This window comes from Terrapene carolina, unplaced genomic scaffold, assembly GCF_002925995.2.
Source record: "Terrapene carolina triunguis isolate 2854851 unplaced genomic scaffold, T_m_triunguis-2.0 Scaffold139, whole genome shotgun sequence".
NCBI classification, from domain to species: domain Eukaryota; kingdom Metazoa; phylum Chordata; order Testudines; family Emydidae; genus Terrapene; species Terrapene triunguis.
In genome coordinates, this window is record NW_020664490.1 from 13,220,234 (window position 1) to 13,242,756 (window position 22,523).

The window sequence follows — 22,523 nt, forward strand, 5'->3', positions numbered from 1 at the left end:
TTTATTTTTATTGTTACTTAGTGGGAGGCAGGTGACCCAGAGTCTATACTCGGCTCTACCGCTGACCTGCTGGGTGATCTTGGACAAGTCACTTCACCTGAGGGATAGCTCTGTGGTTTGAGCATTGGCCTGCTAAACCCAAGGTTGTGAGTTCAACCCTTGAAGGGGCCATTTAGGAATCGGGGCAAAAATCTGTCTGGGGCTTGGTCCTGCTTTGAGCAGTGGGTTGGACTAGATGACCCTCTGAGATCCCTTCCAACCCTGATATTCTATGATCTCTCTGCCTCAGGTTCCTCATCTGTAAAACAGGGACAATGGCCCAGGGACCTTGGTTTGTCAAGTGCTTTGAGATCTAAGATGAAAAGCACTGTATGAGAGCTCAGTAATTATTACTATCACTCTCTCCCATTCTAAAGAGCTGAAGCAGAGGGCTAGCATTAGCATTGCTACACTCACCTTTCATCTCTAGAAGCCTGGGTTCATATGTGCCTTAGACCAGACAATGAAAATGGGCTTCTTGTCTGTTTTGGGATAGAAACAACTGACCAAAGCTAGGAATACGTGGCTTGATTTGATTTTGCTTTAATTTTGAAATTAATTTGTTTTCATAAGAATGTGTAAGGGGCCATTTCTCTCAATGCATCTTTTCATGATGCTGTCTCTGAACACACAGGATACATTAGCCCCTTGTAATAAAATCAAGAAGCTGAGAAGGCCATTAGTTAAATGGGCTGTGTTTCTGGTCTCCCACAGATACAAACAAGCAATAAAAACCTAACTCTCTGTAGATAAATCTTAACACTGAACATACATTGAAAAAGGCCTTGACATGAAAATGAAGAAAGAAAAGAAGCAGGATGTTTTGTAATGTGTCTCCTAATTAAAATCAGAGAAGTGACCATTATCACATAAAGAAACTGGCCACTCCACCTCCAAACAGCATGTAGAAAGTGAAGGGAAGGGGTGGCGCTGGGATCAGAGAACTGTGTTTATTGAGCTCTTTAGACACGTTTTAATTTTGAACCATTCTTCAAGGTTATTCACATCCCTTATTGCAGTTCAACCTTTCCAGACTATTGTACCCCTTTCAGGAGTCTAACTGTCTTCTGTACCCCAAGTTTTACCTCACTTAAAAACTACTTGCTTACACATCAGACATATAAATACAAAAGTGCCACTGCACACTATTACTGAAAAATTGTTTACTTTCTTCTTTTTACCATATAATTATAAAATAAATCAATTGGAATGTAAATATTGTACTTACATTTCAGTGTATAGTATATAGAGCAGTATAAACAAGTCATTGTCTGTATGAAATTTTAGTTTGTACTGACTTGGCTAGTGCTTTTTAATGTAACCTGTTGTAAAACTAGGCAAATATCTAGATGAGTTGATGTACCCCCTGGAAGACCTGGTTGATGAACCCCTGGTTGAAAACCACTGCCTTAGTGGCATGTCCGCTAATCTCTCTAACGGTCACTGTCCTGTCAAGGAAATTGAACTGTGCCCTGATAACAATTGACCAGATTTTGGAGAAAAGAGACTGAAACAAGATGAGAGAAAAGAGGATGTGGGCCTCCAGGACATCCATAAAGTGTGACCAGATCCAACTGACTGGATGTCTTTAATTCATGCCTGCAGTAAGCATTTGTCCACAACACAAACCCAGCACATAATCTGGTATGGTTCAATGCAACCCTCAGGCTTTGCTCAGGATAAGTCCAGAGTGTGATAGTTTGAGTATTGCAGGCCAGGACGGAGTTGCATTGGAGGAGTTCCATTGTGAACTTTGCTGAGTGCCTGCCCATGCTATACTTGGCTGTAGTCAGTATTTCTCATGTTTTCATAATCACTAAATTCAATCAGTGTTTAAACACACAGAAAAGAAACTTTCTTACTAGAACAAAGTTACACTCAGATAGAAAAAAGCACCGTTTGTTTTATTCCCCACTCAGAATGAAGAATTGGCTTATTGCAATTGTTTTTGTCATGCCATCTTTTTCATGAAACTGGTTTTAAGGATAGCATTTTCAGAACTTACACTATTAACGTAGGCATCATACTATAAGAACTTCCCTCCACATGATTTTAAAAGACTAACATTTGAAAATATTGCAGCTGCAAAGAATCTGGGCAACGGAGGCTGAAGAATAACATGCAAAGTCTTGATTAGCTCTAGAATGCGCATCCCTGGGCTATGTTTTTACATCTTTGGAACCTTCAGTCACTATTGATTGCATAATATTGAGGGTTATTAATGAGTAACCCAGGATAGAGACTGATAACTGATGTAATCTGTGGTCAGCCCCATTCTAACTACCGCCATCTCAAAGGGAGGTTGTTAATGTTCTTCGGATAGATCTTTTTTGCAGCAAGGACATTTATATTGCAAAGGTTTTTGATGGAAAGGCTGGTATTTGTGCTGAGCATTTGTGCATTCTTGCGCAATGCAGAACAAGCGCCATCGTAAGTATATTGCTTATTAGTTTTCTGCTTAATGACAAATGCCATGGGACAGAAAGCATAGCTGGCTGACACTCAACTCCCTATCGCCTTCTCATGAAACCCAGATTCTATAGTCTTGTATTGCTAGTTTTTTAGGGAGACAGGCATCTGGATGAAGATGAACTATCTATAACTCAACATATATAAGATGGAAGTGATACCTGTTGACATTTGGAAGCATTTGGAGGAATGGATAGTATAGGGGAGGTATTGGTACCATCAGTTGAAGATACATGTTTTCAAGTATAAGATACACACATTTATATAATGTTATTAATGCACTGCCTGGTATTACTTCCAGATATGTAGGCGTGAGCCTGTCTAATCTTGCTCTCTATTAAACTGGCCATTGGTAGTCATTATTCGCCAACAAGGTCCACCCTTTCCCCCTTTGTATGTGAGATGAATTTGGGGTAGGACTGGTTATGGTGATTCAGGGTGGCTGAGAATTGTGGGGAAGGAGTTGATTGATTTCTCTTGTATTTATGTTGTTGCTGGGTTGGTTTGATCTGGGGGAATTAAGAAGTCTGTTTATTTAGTGTCTTTTGAAAAGTTTGCACTTGATGGGTGCTTTTTTAGTGTCTGTTTAAAAAAATCCACATAAGTCAGTAAATAGTCTATTCTATCTGGTTTTAGATTTCTTATTACTGCACCAAATGTGGTACATGTGGGAGAATATGAGACAATAACTGTTCAAGTACACAGAGCACAGAGCTCTGTCAAAGTTACAGTATATTTCAAGGATGAGATAAATAATGAGCTACTATCAGACATGACTGTCTTTACCCTCAACCAAGAGAACAACTATCAGGAAATGAAAAAAATTATGGTGAGTCAACAATCATACTAGTAACCAAAAGCTGTCATTTAAAAATCTGTCTGCAGCCATATCATCATGAGCTGGGACTTTGTGATATCACTGACTAGACGGGGTCAAAGTTTGAATAGGAAAACTCAAGCTCTCTTCGGAGTGGTATTGCCAGTTCAGATGGTGGCACTCTGTTTTCTGAGTCTATACTACTAAAGAAGTGCCCCAGCATGATTTCAGTGGGCTCTTTGTGATAGGGTGACCAGACAGCAAGTGTGAAAAATCAGGACGGGGGTGGGGGGGTAATAGGAGCCTATATAAGAAAAAGACCCCAAAATTGGGACTGTCCCAATAAAATCGGGACATCTGGTCACCCTACTTTGTGATGATAGGTGCTATCTTCTATGCAGTAGGTAGACCCAAGTTCCTGATCACTTTTGATTAATAAAGATTCAGTGACTTTTTCATGAGAATGTGGAATGGAATATTGGCCCTGGTGCCCTGGCAAAGTCACTTCACAGTTCCATTTAGAGAAAGTGGTCGTCTTCACTTTTATTATTGAGAGCTTGTCTAGACTTAAAACACTATGCATCACAGCTGCACCACTGCAGTTGCACTGCTGTAGTGCTTCAATGTAGACACTACCTATGCCAATGGGAGAGATTCTTCCATCAGCATAGGTAATCCACCTCCCCAAGAGACAGTAGCTAAATTGGCAGAAGAATTCTTCCATTGACCTAGCACTGTCTACATGGGGACTTAGGTTGTTTTAACTCCACCACTTAGGGGTGTGGATCTTGCACACCCCTGAGCAACATGGTTATACTGACCTAATTTTCTAGTGTAGACCAGGCCTAAGATTGTGGTAGCACCCAGAGTGTGATGAGCACTTTCCATACCTGGGATAGAATGTATGGTCTTCTAATCTAAAAATGTACGCTATTGCTGTGAGCTGTTAAGGAGCTGCTGCATTGCACCCCAAAGCCTGCTTACTGTTAATGGCAGTTGAAATGAGTCCTTAAAGTTCAGGAGAGTTGAGATCTGGGGTTTTGTTTTGGCTTATTGTGGAGACAGGGACATGCTGCAAAATTCCAACTTGATTTGAATATCCCTAAAGTTCAGATCTGCAGCTTTGGTTTGATCTCCTTTCTAGACAGGACATTTAGTAGCCCTTATTAATATGCATCAGACAACACTCTAATCACATACCCAAACTTTGAATAAATAAGGGAATATGGGGTAATATAGCTAGCAAATGGCATGGTAACAAGAATGTAATATGTATTTAGGGTAAAAAGTAATTAGGTTTTAATTATATTTAATTTGAAAGAAGGTGTTTTACTTTTCCATAGTTCCATGGCAGAAAATTAGGGAGTGAATTGCATTTCTAATGGCAAAGAAATAATAGTCCCAAAATAGAAATAAATTTGAGTACAATCTGTATAAAAATGATATGAGCCATACAAATGGTATCAACTCTTCAGCTATTTCATCGATACTTCAATCGGATAAACTTCTTAGGCCAGATTCTCAGCTGCTCTAAGTTGGCATAACTCCTTGGAATTCAGTAGAGCTACATTGAATAACACCAGGTGAGGATCTAACACTGTTCTTCCATTATATTCAGGTCAAGCCTGATTTGATGCCTGAAGATATGTTCAAGAAAAGACGAAAACCGTATATTCTGCTAGTCACTGAAAGCAAGGAGCTTTTTAAGGAACATGCTCAGCACACTCGCATCCTCCTGTCTTCCAAGAAGGGCTACATTTTTATTCAGACAGATAAACCTATATACACACCTAATACAAAAGGTTAAAAAAAATAGTACCACTTTTCAGAAGTTAAAAATGCTGTATATCATGTGGTTGCTCTTAGGGAAAAAATTAATGGCAAATTCTTCACTTTATGGCAAAAACCTCACTACTCCCCTCACCCCCTATGTGTGTCCAGCAGCTGCAGTAGACTCTAGGCACTTGTACTGCAGTAGATTCTGGCCTGCTGTATTGTGACATAGCTGTGTGTAATGGCACAAAAGGAGAAAGAATTTTTTTGTTCCTTCTCCTAGCCCTTAGACATTCATCCAGTGCCCAAGTAGAATCTGGAACTTCCTCCTCAAGCACACAGCAATGACTCTCATCAGAAAAATATTAAAATGCAGGGGGAACACCCTCACAGAGCTTTGTGATGCACAATATGTCCTCTTTTAGTGATTGTGAAGTGACAAAATATGAGATTGGATTAAGTGATAACACAGGGATCTCAACATTATACACATTTGAGTTGCAATGGTTAAGTGCCTGTAATGATACTATTGTGGAACCAAACTTACTCTATCTTTATAAGAGATATTCTTAAAGCAGCAAACACATTTGTTCATATTTATCTTGCTTCATACAGTATAACCTGGAAAAGACAGTGGTAGTTTTTTTTTATTATGTTTCTGATTATTTGATTTGCCTTCCTGAATTGATTGGCTCAGTTAACAACATGAAACTAGAACTAGAATGTGTATTTTAGAAAGGTAAAATGAAACCCTCAGCTTTACCATTTTCATTATATAGTCAAATACAGGATCTTCACCTTGGACAATGCAATGAAACCTGCAAATGAGAAGATTCAAGTCATTGTACTAGTGAGTATTTAAACTGTGGTAGGTAGTTCTCCAGGAAGTTCAAGAGTGAGACTGGTTCCAATGGTGGCTTTTGAGGGTGCAGCTGCACTTTCATTCACAATTGTGAGAATCTGGTTAAAAAATTTTCTAGGGCAGAGGTGGCTTCCGAGACCTCCATCAAGAGTTCCAGTTAACTGATGTGTTTTTGTGGTGTGGGCATTTGTCCATTAAGAACTGAATAGAGACCATCAATTTATTTCATATGGCCATTGGACAGCTATCCGATGGTGACAACTTTCAGTCATTATTAGGGCTGTCAATTAATCGCAGTTAACTCATGCGATTACCTCAAAAAAAATTAATCACAATTAAAAAAATTAATCATGATTAATTGCAGTTTTAATCACACTGTTAAACAATAGAATACCAATTGAAATGTATTAAATATTTTGGATGTTTTTCTATGTTTTCATATCTATTGTATTCTGCGTTGTAATTGAAATCAAAGTATATATTATTTTTGATTATAAATATTTGCACTGTAAAAATGATAAACAAAAGAAATAGTACTTTTCAATTCACCTCATACAAGTACTGTAGTGAAATCTCATTGTTGTGAAAGTACAATTTACATATGTAGATTTTTTTTGTTACATAACTGCACACAAAAACAAAAGAATGTAAAACTTCAGAACCTACAAGTCCACTCAGTCCTACTTCTTGTTCAGCCAATAGCTAAGACAAACAAGTTTATTTACATTTATGGGAGATAATGCTGCCCTCTTCTTATTTACAATGTCACCAGAGAGTGAGAACAGGCATTTGCATGGCACTTTTGTAGCCGGCATTGCAAAGAATTCGCATGCCAGATATGCTAAACCTTCGTGCTTCGGCCACCATTCCAGAGGACATGCTTTCATGCTGATGACGCTTGTTAAATAAATAATGTGTTAATTAAATTTGTGACTGAACTCCTTGGGGAGAATTGTATGTCCCCTGCTCTATTTTACCCGTATTCTGCCATATATTTCCTGTTATAGCAGTCTTGGATGATAACCCAGCACATGTTGTTCATTTTAAGAACACTTTCACTTCAGATTTGACAAAACGCGAAGAAGGTACCAATGTGAGATTTCTAAAGAAGTTACAGCACTCAACCCAAGGTTTAAGAATTGAAGTGCCTTCCAAAATCTGAGAGGGATGAGGTGTAGAGCATGCTTTCAGAAGTCTTAAAAGAGCAACACTCCGATGCGGACACTACAGAACCCGAAGCACCAAAAAAGAAAATCAACCTTCTGCTAGTGGCATTTGACTCAGATAATGAAAATGAACATTCATCAATCTGCACTGCTTTGGATTGTTATTGAGCAGAACCCGTCATCAGCATGGACGCATGTCCCCTGGAATGGTGGTTGAAGCATATGAATATTTAACGCCTCTGGCATATAAGTATCTTGTGACGCCAGCTACAACAGTGCCATGAGAACGCCTGTTCTCACTTTCAAGTGACGTTGTAAAAAAGAAGCGGGCAGCATTATTTCCTGCGAGTGTAAACTAACTTGTTTGTCTGAGTGATTGGCTGAACAAGAAGGAGGACTGAGTGGACTTGCAGGCTCTAAAATTTTACATCGTGATTAATTTTTTGAATCGCTTGACAACCCTAGTATTACCAAATTGTTTCAGACTTGAACCTGTAAGTAGATGAGAAAGGCTCTGTTAGTTTCCCATCCAGGTCTCATGAGGGGGACTGTTTAAAAGTATATCCTTAAATATAAGGTAAAGAACAATAATTATATTAAGACATTCAGCATATGGCTGATTGAGTAGCCTAGGACTAGTTCTGTGCACTATCATGTTGGAACCTTGGGTCCAATTTCTTCCTTTCTTCCTAGGCCAGAAAGGGCAGGGAGGACTGTCAGGGCAATTTACTGTGTCACTTAGCAGTAATTCTTCCAGTCAGAGGAGAAGTCGTGTTTACGGGCTGTGAAGAGAATCTGATATAGTCCTTCTCGGTCTAAAGTGGAGTATGGAGGTGGGGCAGAAAAGTGGAATCCTAAAGAAAGGAAAAATTAGAGCAATCTTGCTCTTTCCCCTCCCCAGGATCTAGATGCAAACTTCAGCTAATGACACAACTGTTTCATTCTGAGGGTATGAGCTGTATCTTTGTTTTTGTTTTTTTCCTTGATAGAATTCAAAAGGAATGGTGGTTAAAAAATCAGCGTTGCAGACAAAGCCAATGACCAGTGGACATTTTGTGATACCTGACATTGCAGAGTAAGTTACTGTGGCATAATCTTCAATGTGTCAACATATCAAAATTACTACTATTATTATTTGGGAGCATCAGAAATGTCTTCAGACTAAAAGTGGCTAGAGAGATACACAGTCTCAGTTTGGAAACAATTTTCCCTTCCTCACCAAGTGTTGTTTAGTTTTGCCATCCTTTGTTAGAGCAGGGAGAGGAATATAGGATGGTGTGTTACAAACTGCCCTTTCCCCAGTGCAATTCAGACAAGTCTGAGAGAGATCAGGTGGATTTTAACCATTTTATTGAAAACTACAATAGGATCTAAATATATGCTTCTAGGCTACAATTACAGCAAGTAAGGAAAATCTCATTCCCTGCTGGGTGGTCTGGCGGGGCGTACCAGCTACGGGCCGATGAACCTGTTTCTCTGTCTAGAGTCTGTCACGCCTCCATCACACAGTACATGGAGAAGCTCTTAACACACCCATTTTATCCTAGGCTATTCATGTGCCCTGTCACATGCACATACACAGCATGTCTATACATGCCAAGCCATGGCTCCCCCTACTGCTGGAAAACATGAAACACATACTAAAAAGATAAACCTTAAAAACAAGAAGGGTAAAGGTTCCTCACCCTGGGGACACAGAGTGGGGCGCTACAGTCCCGTAACAGATGAAGGGGATGTTTCTGCTTTGATTACATTCAAGCACAGCTATGGCATCCTTTTAAAAAACGACATTTGGCAGGAAATGATGGCCCAGTCATGTGTGGCCCTGAGATCCTTGTGGAAGACACCTTGATCCTTACAAGAGCCAGCTCAACCGTTTAGTGCTTATATGGTGCTGCTATATGTATTCCAAATTATGAAGGCCCCAATTCAGCAAACTGCTTAATTGTAATCATGTGCTTAAATCCATCCCTCTTCAGTATAGCACTTATGTTCAAGCATTTGTTTAGTACAAGCTTGAATCCCATTGACTTCAATGAGACTTAAGCATGTGATTAAAGTTAAACGTGCTTAAATGCTATGCTGAATTATTTAGAGCTCATAGCATGAAGATTGCCTCTTGTGAATATACTGTGACTGTCTTCTTCATATAGGTTTTTAGGGAGTAATCTGTGTTCCATGTAGTTTGCAACATGGTAATTTATTGGCTTGTTCCTCATGCTCTACAAAGTGTCTATTTCAATCCAGACTGCAGGGCTTCAGAGAGACATTTATGGGCTTCCCAGCAGCAAAGGGAAAGTAAAATGAAGGAAATTCATTGTTAGAGGGTGAAAACAAAGGAAGGAAGCAGAGATTGACGTTTGGTTTCAACTGCTGCGTTTTTTGTTTTTTTCCTTATTCTATTTAGCAAGACATTAAATATGTTTAAATTGCTTTGAAAATCTATTGAGTAAGAGAAACTTTCCCCTTTCTATTTAATCTGAACACTAGTCCTGGAAACTGGAAAATCCTGGCCTGGTTTGATGGGTATGAGATGTCCAATAGTTCAGCTGAATTTGAAGTTAAAAAATATGGTAAGCTAATGTTTAATTGGGAGCATGAGTACATGAAGTTCTGACTATATCTCAGCGAAGTTTCTGGTTGTGCTTAGATATTAGATCTTCTAGATAACTGAGGGCCAAATCGGCTTGATAGGCAGTGACCCAAGTAGGAGGTGGAGTTAACCATTCTTCGAGCAGCGCTTAGTGCTTGCTGAGTTCCCTGGTGCATATGGTAGTGCACAGTCTCCACCATCCATTAAGATGATGATGGTTACTCACCCCAGTGTGTCTGAATTGCTGCGTGGGCGAGTGCAGTGTGTGTGGGAGGGGGAGGGGGCAGTGATGGGAGGTAGCAGGGCAATCGCTCTACCCCCTCTAGAATGCCTTGGGCTCAAAGAGATGCACGGAGGAACAGTCTCGACACTGGGCTGAGACAATCCATATGCAAGGTGCTTGAATTGGGAAGAATTTGCACCCTCTCATCCCTATGCAACCATGTAGGGGCCAATCATGACCTGACCCTTAGTGAACTGGAGGATTTTATAATGAATGTACTTTGGTGAGGAACAGCCAACGCTAAGAGTATCACTCAGCCAGTGGGCCTGATTCTGATCTCACATATATTTTCATATGTGAAATATCATTGACTTCAGTGTATATAAATCAGTATTTGTGAGATCAGGCTCCTAAAAAAAAAATAAAAAAAAAATCCAGAGTCTATCTGTCTCTATGCCATTGTAATATAGCTCCAACTATTGAGTAGCAAGAGGGCTATCAAAGACTGCTCTGCTTTTGCCTAAAGCTTAAATGGAGACTTCAACTTTCTCTGCACACCTTTCAGTGCAGGAACAAAGAGCTGCCAATTTTTCCGAAGCCTCATGCATTATGAACTCTCAGGAGTTGAAGGCACATTTGATCTGTGAACTCTTTTAGACATGATCTTTATTTTTTGTGTTCTTTTGTGCAGAACTTCCATCTTTTGAAGTCAAACTTATCCCATTAGAGCCATACTACCATATTTGGAACAAGACCTTTACATTTGATATTTATGCAACGTAAGTATATTTCAATGGTGTCTTTTTTATGAGGCTTGGGGATAAGAAAAAATGAGCTCTGTCACTTCCTCCACAAATTGTAATTAATAATTAAATTAATCCATAAGACAGGAGAGGCAGTTCAATTGTTGGCAAATGCATCTTTTGGGGCCCTGAGTTTGAAGACTGGATGCTTTCAACCCATATGAGAAGTCAAAATGCACTACTTGGAGTGTCTTGACGGAATTAATAATTGTATGTTGCTTAATTTGACCGTTTAAATAACCAAACCTTTTAAAAAAATGTTTGTTTTCTAGATTAGATGCTTAGATACTAGGTTGATGAGGGCCACATAGGTACCTAAATAGACAGATATTATATTTTTTTACATTGGTATGGATCATACATCATATACATCTCATAATTCTTGTTTCTGAGTACATGCTGCAGGTCATCTAACATCTAATCCTGTATAATAGAAATCAGTTGGAGACTTTCCACTAACTTTAGTGGGAGCAGGCTCTGGTTTTTCTCAAGCATTTCTCCTTCAGTCTCTCATATTCTGGACCTTTCTCTCTGTCTCTTCTTTCTTGAAACATTGCTGTGAAATGCTGCTTCTGTGCTAATGGGATGCAGTCTGATAAAGAAAGAAACAGGGCTTTGTGCCTTTCTTTATGAGCTATAGAAGAGATGAAGATGAGAGAGAATTTCTTTCTGGATTGCTAGATCAACAAGTCCCTAAGACAACCAGAGATAATTATTTTTAATTAAATGGAAAATCAGCAAGTATGAGAGTTAGCAACATTCTAAAGCCCAGTAACTTACGATTTAGATAGAGGTGGACCTCAGCTGTTAGTTCAGACTCAAATCTGAACTTTTCCCAAAGCTCAGTGGTGTTTAGACCTCATAGCTCAGTGTTTCTCAAACTTGTTCCGCTGCTTGTGTAGGGAAAGCCTCTGGAGGGCCGGGCCGGTTTGTTTACCTGCCCCGTCCACAGGTCCAGCCTATCGTGGCTCCCACTGGCCGCAGTTCACTGCTCCAGGCCAATGGGGGCTGCTGGAAGTGGCGCAGGCCGAGGGACGTACTGGCCGCTGCTTCCCGCAGCCCCCATTGGCCTGGAGCAGCGAACCGCGGCCAGTGGGAGCCACGATCGGCCGGACCTGCGGACGAGGCAGGTAAACAAACCGGCCCGGCCCGCTCGGGGCTTTTCCTACACAAGCAGCGGCCCCAGTTTGAGAAACACTGAGCTTCTTAGACATTATGTTCTCATGCACAGGTTTCAAGCAGAGACTGGGAGAACCAAGAGCAGTTCAGATCTAGGTTCTATTTTTCCAAAATCTTGAAAATTCAGTGATTTCAGATAAATGGTTCTGTTTTTAGGCCATCTGTAGTCTGAATTGGAAATGCTAGTCCTACATTAGCAGTTACTGTAGGGTTGATCCTTTATGCAGAGTCTCAGAAATTTGGTGTTTCTTTACTTGCTATATCAATCTTAGGCACTTATGTGCCCCATCACTGTAGTATGCTCTGTGAGGTAGGGCAGTGTAGCAGGGTTGGCACCCGCCTCTCGCGAGTGCCCCGTCTGGTTGGGTGTGTCTGCGGTCTTTAAACCAGTCCAGCCCTGGTATGGGGCTGTATCCCCGGGGCTTCCTCCCTGGAGACACTATCTTTCTGCGGCCCTCCAAAGGCTCAGTCCCTACTCAGTGTCCACAGCCAGACGGGAGCTCCTTCATTGCTTCCCCAGTCCCTGCTAGCAAACTGTCTTTGGCTCAGACCTAGCAGCCAGCCAGCAGCCTCTCGCTCCCTCCAGTCCCTGCCATCCGTTGTGCTGCAGTTCCCTCAGCCAGGCAGGAATGCAGTCATTTCTTCTCCAGCTTCCAGCAGCAACTAACTGCTGCTCTGTTCTGCAGCTCCTTTTATATGGCCCTCCTGGGGCCTGATTGGCTGCTTCCACCCTGCAGTCACTCTAGCCTGCTTGGAGGACCTTTCCATTGCGCCTTTCCTGGGATGGGTGTGACAGAACCCTGCCTTTGGGCCTAGTCCACCCCATCACAGGCAGTGTCACAGTTCCAGGGTAACTGCATCTGTATTCCCTGTCTGTGATCCCTCAAAGGCATCCACTTAAGGTTTCTGGCTCCCACCATCACCTCTTTTGCATGGAGATCTGAATGTGTCTCCCTTCTGACCAGGGTTTTAAGGCTGCACAGCCTCCTGCCTTACATTGTGATATCCCCAGCAAGCCAGTCTGCCTCAAGGCCAGCGCTTGTGCTTTGCTTTCTCTCTGAAGGCTGTGACCAGTGTATTGCCAGCAGTTACAGGTTACCACACAGCTCCTTCTAGGCAAGCATATTTATTCTTAAGGTAAAAGCATTAGAGAGAAAACATATTAAAATTATAAAAGCTCCAATGTGCATGCTCAAAACTTACCAGAAGTCACCCATCAGTCTTCTGGGGCCCAAGTAGGCCAAAGTCTTTCCAACCCTTTTGCAAGATGAGATCTTTGCACAGGTTCAGAAAGAAGGCCCTGTGTGAGTTCAAGCTAATCTTTTTGTACTAAAAGCCCTTTCTTTGTTTCCTAGTCTCTGGAAAACCCAGTTTGAACCAGTATATACAAGACTCTCCAGGGTAGTACATCTCTACGGTTGTTTAGTCTCAATGACTCGCCTTAATCACCCCCCACTGTTTTTTGATTCCTGTGAGATCTGTGGTAACCTTCCCCCATGGAGTAGAACACAATGATACAGAGACTGAATAGAGTGACCCCACAGATATTGCATGGGGTTGCAATATTGTTCACAGGGAGTGCTATGGCCCCCTTTTTGCAGATGAGGAACTGAGGTGCAGAGGCCAGATCTACACTACAAAGTTATGCTGACAGAGCTATGTTAGCCAGGACTGTGAAAAAAAATGCACCTCTGACTGAGATAGCTATGCTGACAACCTCCAATCCCCATGTAGATGTACCTACCAACAAAAGGAGTCCTTTTGCCAGTATATGCTGTGTCTCCACCAGGGGGTTCTGCTGGTATCTCTATACTGGTGTAGCTGTATCATTAAGGCCTTTGTAGTGTAGACTAGCTCAGGGACTACGTGACGCATCCCAGGTCTGCACTTTGTATACCTATAGCTTTGTATACAAAGCTGTCAAAGATTATCATATGTATAGCACTAGTTACTAGAGCTGTATTTCAGTTCTAAATAATCAATTACAAAGGCACAAGACTAACTCATTGCTAGGCAAAGGGACTCTTTCATTTCATGTTCATTAGCAATTGCACATTAGACTGTCTACTGTGTGTATATTACTATAATTATTGTTGCTTCATTCTTTTTCCTATAAAAGGCACTCTTATGGAAAAGGGATAGATGGTGTTGCATATGTGCGATTTGGCATAATAGAGGAAACTGATAAAAAAATCTTTCTCCCAGGCCTGGAACAACAGCCTTCAGTAAGTACCACATGTTAGAAATGATTATTGTATATGATTGAATATTGAATCATATTTAAATATTAGTTCAGTGGAGCTATGCCATTTTATACCAGTTGAGTTCAATATTTGTTGAGATTCGTGGAAATGAAATATCAAATGGCCTTAAAACACTGGCCCTTGTAATATTACAGTCAATTTACTGGAAGTGCAAGATAACCTTTAAATCTAATACCATTCAAAGCACCAAAGGCAATAATACTTTTCCACCTTTATTTTAGATACAAAATGGAAAAGGAACAGTCACGTTAAGTACCAAATCTTTGGAAGAAAAAATAACAAAGAACATTACTGTTTTGGAAGGGCATTTTTTATATGTCTCTGTTACAGTTATTGAAACTGCAAGTAAGTAAACTAAGCATTTGCTGATGTAATCTACAACATTTTCATTGATCTTTTCCCAGTACAGTTCTCATTTGGTGAAATCTTGGTCCATGGATCTTCTTTTCACTGCAAATTAACACAAGTCCTTATTTGACTGTTGTCCACACACATTATGTCTATGCCGCAGGCTTTATCGTGTGTTCTTATCCTTGTTTTACGCTCACCCCTCACACCACCGTCCACACACAGTATCCTAAAGCATGTGCTTATATGTGCCTTGAACCCATGTTTGCTTGCACAGCTGGGGGATGGGTTAAAGCCCACATTTTGCTGTAAGGCATGCTTCAAACTGTCCACTTTGCAGTGAGGACACAGCTGTAGCCAAGCTTGTGTTCAGATAGTCCTCCAATGCCATACCACATTCCCGGGTCCTGTATGTTCCAGCTCTTCTTCCTAGTCACTTCCTACTTGCCTCCCATGCATCAGAAGCTACTTGTCAGTCAACGTTTAACTCTTCATTCCACTCAGCCTGCTCCATTTCCTGCTCAGCCCAATTCTGCAAAACAGCTCTATGTTATGCTCAACAGCCAGCATGCTGCTAGCTGGCCAAAGGAGCATGCCACAGTTCTGGTTAACCAGTGGTGTGAGCACAGCAGGGAGCACGATTTTGGGAGCAACACCAGAAATATCCACTTGTCTGAGAACATCTTAAAGAGGCTAGTGAAGATGGGACTGCTGTTCAATGCAGGTAGTGCATTAAACATCTAAGGACCTTCTACCGCAAGGCAAAGGTTAGCAGATCACCATCTACCCGCCCCGGTTAGGAAGGAGTTTGACTGGGGACTCACCACAGTCCCAAGCACAGAGCCCATAGCCCTACATGACAAGCTTCTGAGCAGGGCTTTTGAGACCAGCGGTAATGGCACCTGAATAGACACAGCAGAACATGGGGCAGAGTCACAGGAACAGACCGTGGTGCTGGAACAAGCCTTGGATCAGGCCCCGCAGCTAGACGGGTGAAGGGGTATCCCAAGGCTATATTCCAAGGATCTGAGCATACTGCAGCGCTAAGAGCCGTGGGATATGCCCCAGCAGTCTTACTGCCGCACACAACTGAGTACAGCATCAATGTGGACACAACAATTTGAGTGTTATTTCACAGTGTGGCTGCTCTCACTTATGCTAGGCTGACATGAGAGAATTAACTGGAGTGTAGATCTCTTGAGTTAACTCTGTAGAGAAGACATACCCATGGAAGCCAATGGCAAAACTCCCATTGACTTCAATAGGGCCAGGATTTCATCCATTATGTTTTATTGTCCACTTAGCACAATTGAAAGAGAGCTGGATAATATATTTGCTCATATTTGCTATAATTTAGTCTGAGTCTTAACATTGTGGACACCATTGTGCATATAATGGCATGCACAGCTGATGAACTTTACTCAGCAGGGGCTGACCCTGGGAGCACACAAGTGACAAATAGGTATTATAGAAGGGTTTCTTCCCCTCTCTCCTCGCTAGCCACACTGAATTTTTGCTAGGAATGTATCGGCTTTTTTGCAGCAAGAAGGAGACCCGGTCAAAACCAGTGAATGATAATGCTGGATGGGCAGGAGCTGATTGTGGACTTATCGTAAAGGTTTGAACCTGCAAAATAAAATATCGAACAATCATAAAAGTATTAGAAGTATTTGCCAGAAAAGAAAACTCTCCTCCCAGAATGTTAGAGACCTAAAGCCTGATTCTTCTACCATTACTCACGCTGAGTAAGGCCTGCTTTTTTGAGTACTCCCAATTGAACTAATTGTAGAGAAAAGAACTACTCAAAGGGAGTGAGAGTGCTGGAATCAAGCCCAAAGTAAAAAACAAAGCTCTCAGAGGGCCAGAGTCTACCCTCCTGACACTGAGTAATATCTTTAACAGTAAAGAAATATCACCTGCCTGCTATCAATTCACAGAAATGGTAAAAATGCTAAGTGTTTTCTTTCCCCCAAACCACTCTCTGCACCACGTTCCCTCAGCAAGGACAGCAAGAGGGATGTGAGCAGGCGGTGTAGGATGTTCAGAAGGGAAAACTGGGATGTATATGTGTGGGGGAGGGTGGAAAGCAGGAAGGCTGAGGAGTACACACTGGCAATGCAATCCAGCTTCATTGGTTATGTGGATTAGCTGCTTCGCACAACTGAAGAGCAGCCTGAGCATATTAGGGAATCCAAGGCCAAGAAAAGTGATATTCCATTATAAACTAAGCCATGAGTCTTTGGAAACGAAGGCTTAGCTTCATTCACTTCTGTTGTACTTTAGTTTTCTTCATTTGTGAATGCCTCTTAACGTTTGTGTGGGAGTAAAAAATGTCTTGGACCATAAAAGGTGTTTGCTATTAATAGGTGGTGAAATCCAGGAGGAAGAACTCAGTAATGTGAAGTTTGTCAAATCTCCTTATACTATCGACCTGTCCAACACCAAACAATATTTTGTGCCTGGGGCACCTTTCTCCGTTGTGGTAAGTAACGTTTAGTTTCTTCCATTAAAAGGGACTCATCTAGCAGCTGTTCTGCCCATAGAATTCCCAGCTGCTTCCATGGGATTGCTTTGTGAGGAGTGCCTGGCAGGTATAGGCCAAAAACGTTGCTGGCTATCTCTGTTCATTTTCTGGTTTTATCTTTCTGAGTACATAGAGCCATACCAGGGGGTGGAGAGTAGAAAATATAGAACTTATCTTTAAGAAAGGAACTAGGAATGCAATGGTGCACCTCAAGCCTTCAAAACCTATGAGACAGTGCCCCCTCCTCCCCCCATCCCCAAATTATGAAATTGGCTTACAAATCCAGAGGTTTTTAAAATAAAAGTTGGTTTCTTTTCATTTGTCTTCTGGCTTTTGAGCTGTCAGGGTTAATGTTTTCAAATTTTTCAGCACAACTATCAAGGCTAGAAACTTAATGTGTGTGTCTGTCTGTCTGTTATGGAAGCTGAAATTCTCATATAATCACTTGTCTCCAAGGCCTAAGTGATTACATATACTACTCCTGGGAGAATTGTGCACCAAAAAATTAAAATTCTATAAAATTCTGCATATTTTATTTGTCAAAATAACACAATATAATCATGTTAGTTACAAATATTTTGATAATTTATTTAAAAATACCTGTCAACAAGTATGTCTGTAACAATACAGACAACAAAAAAGATTCATGAAATGTTTTTCTGATAAACAGACTACTTACTAGGCATATGAGTAATAATTTATTTAATCTACAATACAGAAACATATTTCCCACACCCCTCAGAAGCAGTGCAAAGGTTGGGGGAGTCAGAGGTAATGGAGGAGCTGAGGGAGAAGTAATTGCTGGGAATGAGCCTGGGAGTGAACCTGAAGGGTTGCTGGGTGTGGGTGGGAGAAGTATGGAACAGGGTTTTTTTGGGGGGAAGGGATTGTTAGGGAGTTGAGGAGCCTCCCCTATGCAGACCCTGGCTGACCCCTAGCCTTTCCCAGTCAGTCAGACACATCTGCCCCTGTCCCCATGTGTCCCTGCACCACCCTGCCCCCCCATCCCCATGTGTCCCTGCACGCCCACTCAGCCACCCCTGCCCCCTGTTCCCATGTGTCCCTGCCCCCCATCTCCATGTAGGCCTGCACCCCCATTCAGCTGTCCCCCCCAATATGTCTCTGCATCCCCCTGTCCCCATGGGTCCCTGCACCCCCACTCCCATTCAACTACCACGACAGGCTGTTCCCACCACTAGCCCTTCTGAACCCCAGTCTATGTGATCCCCCAGCAGCCCCATGTGACGCTCTCTGTCCGTCCCTTGCCTCCTCACCTGGCCCCATAGGCAGGGTGCTGTGAGGAACACACACTCTGCTCTCTCCCCATCGGCTGTTGAGTGCTACAGCCAGTGAGCTGGCTGCCTCTGTTCTGGTGCCAGAGAGAGCAGCCCCTGGTGGGTGAAAGGCATAACTGCAGCGCCTCTCCAGCAGAATGTATTTTCTGTGGAGAAAAAAAAATCTTCAGGGCACATGAATTCTGCACTTGTGCAGTGGCACAGAATTCCCCCAGGAGTAACATGTGCTTAGGAGAGCTCTGGCACAACAGGGGATCTGGGTGTAGTTGTATGATACTAGTTGGTAACAAGACGAAGTCACCTCCTGCTTCTCCCTCCCAATGGTCAAATTTCCAAATAATAATTTTTAAAGGTTCATATTTCCTATTGGTTTAAAATATCTTTCCTTGTTTTAAGATTTTATTTTCACCCTGTCATTTGCCTGTGGAAATTTTCCCGAATAGGCATCTATAACTTCTGCTGATGGTTCTCCTGCTGCTGACGTGTCTGTTACTGCAACTCTTACCCGAGATAGAAAAGACCCAAAGAAAAAGACTGCACTTTCTAGTAAAGAAGGTCTAGTATCCTTTGTATTCAACATTCCTCGTGCTGCAGAGAAGCTACAAATAATGGTAAAAAAAATTGTTAGACAAATTTTTACAGAAAATGAATGCCCAGAATATTTTTGATGGAAGCTGCAAGGCAACTGCAGCATGATTCCTTACATCATATGACCATCTTTAGGAAGATTCCATTGAAGGTGTTACATAAAGTAGGAGCCTGATGCTGCAAATCGTTATGCACTTGAATAGTTTCACTGATATGATTGAAACTACTTCGGTGTTTTAGGATTGTTTGCATGGGCAAGGGTTGACTGACTCAGGCCCTAAAGTTGTATTGTAAAATAGTTTGTATGATTAGCTAGACTGTAATCTTCTCAGGGCAGGGATCAGTTCTTTATTTTCCCTGTACAGCATCTGTGGTGCTCTGTACAAATGTTAAATACTAGTAATAGTGTATTTGTTCTCGGTTTGTGATAGGCAAATTTTGTCAAAATATAGCTTCCACTTTCACACAATTGGCAGAAATGGTGGGCAAAATCCTGAGGTCAGTATGCATTTTGTTCTTGGGCAAACTCCTGACCACAAAGGGTACATCTATACTTTGGGCTGGAGGTGTAATTTTTATCTTGGGTAAATGTACATGTGCTAGCTTTGATCAAGTTAATATGCTAAAAATAGCAGTGTGACCGCAGCGGCATGAGTGGCAGGAGAGCTTAGTCACTTGAGCAACTACCTAGGGCCTCAGATGGGATTGTACTCCAATGGATAGCCTATCCTGCTGTCTGTGCTATTGCAGCTACACTTTTTGTAGCATGCTAGGTCAACAAAAGCTAGGGTGACCAGATGTCCTGATTTTATAGGGACAGTCCCGATATTTGGGGCTTTTTTTTATATAGGCTCCTATTACCCCCCACCCCTGTCCCAATTTTTCACACTTGCTGTCTGGTCACCCTAATAAAAGCTAGTGTGTGCGCATCTGGAAATTGCACCTCTAGCTGCAGTGTAGATGGATCCGGAGTCAACCTCTAACATCAGTGGGGCTGCACGCAGGTGCAGGGGTCTTCCTGCAGAGTCATTGGTAGGATAGGGCCCTAATAATAGACATGACTCAGTGCATAGCAAACGGGGAAGAGGTGGGGTGAGAAATGACAAAGGACAGATCAGTAAGATCACACAGCTACTTAGCATAGTCATCTGTGCATTTGAATGGTTGTTAATTTTATTTTCAAAATACTTATTGTTAATCATTATTAAGCCACTTATTGTGGGTGTCATTGAGCAAGCTACTCCAGGAAAATATCAAAGACAAATATAGCAACAGCAAAATAAGCAACGAGCAAGAATAGGATTATAGAATTGTTGTTCTTGTTTTGAAATCACCAAGCTCTGCAAAAAGAACGAGGAGTACTTGTGGCACCTTAGAGACTAACAAATTTATTTAGGCATAAGCTTTCATGGGCTAAAACCCACTTCATCGGATGCATGCAGTGGAAAATACAGTAGGAAGATATACGGAATATACTCGTTCATTAGCCCATTCGTTTATAAGCCGACCCCCCAAGTTGGTTAGGTAAAAATAGCAAAAACTCTATGACCCTTTCATTAGCTGACCCTATATTTCAGGGGTTGGCAAACTTTGGCTCCTGGCCCATTAGAGTAAGCCTCTAGCGGGCCTGGACGTTTTGTTTGCCTGGAGCGTTCACAGGCACGGAGCCCCTCAGGTCCCAGTGTCCCCGGTATGCTGTCCCAGCCAATGGGAGCTGTGGGAAGTGGCACGCCCTATTGGCTCGGAATGGTGAACCGCAGCCACAGGGAGCTGAGGGGTTCCATGCCTGCAGATGGTCCAGGTAAACAAAATGAAAATGTATTAGATATTCAATTCAATGATTCCATAGAGTTTAAAATCATCAAATTTTGGTGTAGACCTGTTTATAAGCTGACCCCCACTCTTTGATGCATCACTTTTTTACCAAAAATATTCGTTTTATGAACGAGTATATACGGTATATACACAGAGAACATGAAAAAATGGGTGTTGCCATACCAACTCTAATGAGACTAATCAATTAAGGTGGGCTATTATCAGCAGGAGAAAAAAAAACTTTTGTAGTGATAATCAGGATGGCCCATTTCAAACAGTTGACAAGAAGGTGTGAGTAACAGTAGAGGGAAAAATTAGCATGGGGAAATAGTTTTTACTTTGTGTAATGACCCATCCACTCCCAGTCTTTATTCAAGCCTAATTTAATCGTGTCCAGTTTGCAAACAAGCTCCTAGACTTAGTGCATTATGGTGACTCAACTCACCCTCCAGTGTTTTCCAGGTGACTTGGTGATACATGAATTAACAGTGGCACCTGATATTGTCTCTTAATTGGCATGCTGTTTGCTCTGTCCTTTTCTTTCTTCACAGGTGAGGGCTGAAGAAGGGAAGCCTGGCATGGAATCAGCCGGAACCAAATCCACTGCTGAGAGATACCAGTCTGCTAACCAGAACTACCTTAGTATCAGCATTCCACATGCTGTCATAGCACCTGGAGATACTTTACAAGTTACCTTGAAGGATGTCCACCGGTCCAGCAGCAGTAACATTGACTATTTCTATTACATGGTTAGAAATAGGACTGTGACAACAATACTTTGTATTAGAACAGATCATTTTGCAGTTTATAAATCTACACAACTGACTTTTTTCAGGTTGGGAGAAAAGCATGTTAATGTAAGATGCAGCTTCGGAGGAGATCTGGTGCAAAGAGATCCATACACGTGGTATTTTTAGATCTTTTGTGACATCCATATACTTTAATTGAAGAGACAGGTATCAGATTGAGAGCTTTGGAAACTGAAGTCCTAGGGAGAAAAATTCCATGATCTCCTGATTTTCCTAAGTTTGGGCCAAATTTATGCCCACTTCTACCAGATCTGAATTTGGTCCTTAAAACTGCAATAAGCCCAGATTTTTATTTTTAAAAATTTAGTCTTTATAGTCCTGATTCTTATTTACACTCAGACCCCTTTACATCACTCTTTCAGTGTAGAGGGGCCTTAAAGTCAGCAGAAAAGTATATGTGCATAAATGAGAATCAGGCCCTGTGAGTTTAAAGTGCAGTTATATTGCTGGCGTCATTTAATGTCTTGCAGTGTCTCTTCCAGATAAATGGTTCTCATTTTACAAGTAAAACTATACTTTTTTTTAAACTTACCTGGGATCCCAAAGTCCAGCTAGTCCTTTCAAGCTAGTGCATCATTACCTGCAACTAGAGCTGGCCAGGAATTTTTTGACAAAACATTTTTCAGTGGAAATGATCTGGTCAAACTGATGCTTTTCACAGGAAATTTCCTGTTTTGAAATATTTTTTGAAACATGTTTTGAAATTGTCAAAATGTCCCATTTCAACATTTTCAAAATGAAAAGTTCCATTTTTCTGGTACCAAATTATATTTTTTGTTGAGAAATTTAAGTGTTTTTTTAATTAAATTATATAAATATTGAAATGATGTGTTTCAAACTTATCTGAAGCAACCCAAACTGAAATTTTTTTGGATTAACAGTTTGCTAAAAATTTTGAGATTTTTGGCTTTTTGTGCTGATTTAGGATGGAAAATTTCAAAAATCTCAAACATCTC

At 41.4% G+C, this 22,523-nt stretch overlaps 1 protein-coding gene across 1 annotated transcript in view; it reads left to right on the plus strand.

The window, feature by feature from the left end:
- Positions 1-2,331: 2,331 nt before the first annotated feature.
- The window catches only part of LOC113406793 (complement C4-like), an 89,736-nt gene continuing 69,544 nt past the window's right edge, over positions 2,332-22,523 (plus strand). Inside the window, exons 1-12 of the mRNA XM_026653514.1 lie at positions 2,332-2,469; positions 3,145-3,337; positions 4,944-5,127; positions 5,878-5,948; positions 8,116-8,201; positions 9,617-9,699; positions 10,634-10,721; positions 14,044-14,149; positions 14,410-14,533; positions 16,903-17,018; positions 18,799-18,966; positions 21,310-21,507. Of these exons, the coding sequence (XP_026509299.1) occupies positions 2,405-2,469; positions 3,145-3,337; positions 4,944-5,127; positions 5,878-5,948; positions 8,116-8,201; positions 9,617-9,699; positions 10,634-10,721; positions 14,044-14,149; positions 14,410-14,533; positions 16,903-17,018; positions 18,799-18,966; positions 21,310-21,507 (1,482 nt within the window). The 5' untranslated portion in view covers positions 2,332-2,404. The remainder of the gene's footprint in view (positions 2,470-3,144; positions 3,338-4,943; positions 5,128-5,877; positions 5,949-8,115; positions 8,202-9,616; positions 9,700-10,633; positions 10,722-14,043; positions 14,150-14,409; positions 14,534-16,902; positions 17,019-18,798; positions 18,967-21,309; positions 21,508-22,523) is intronic.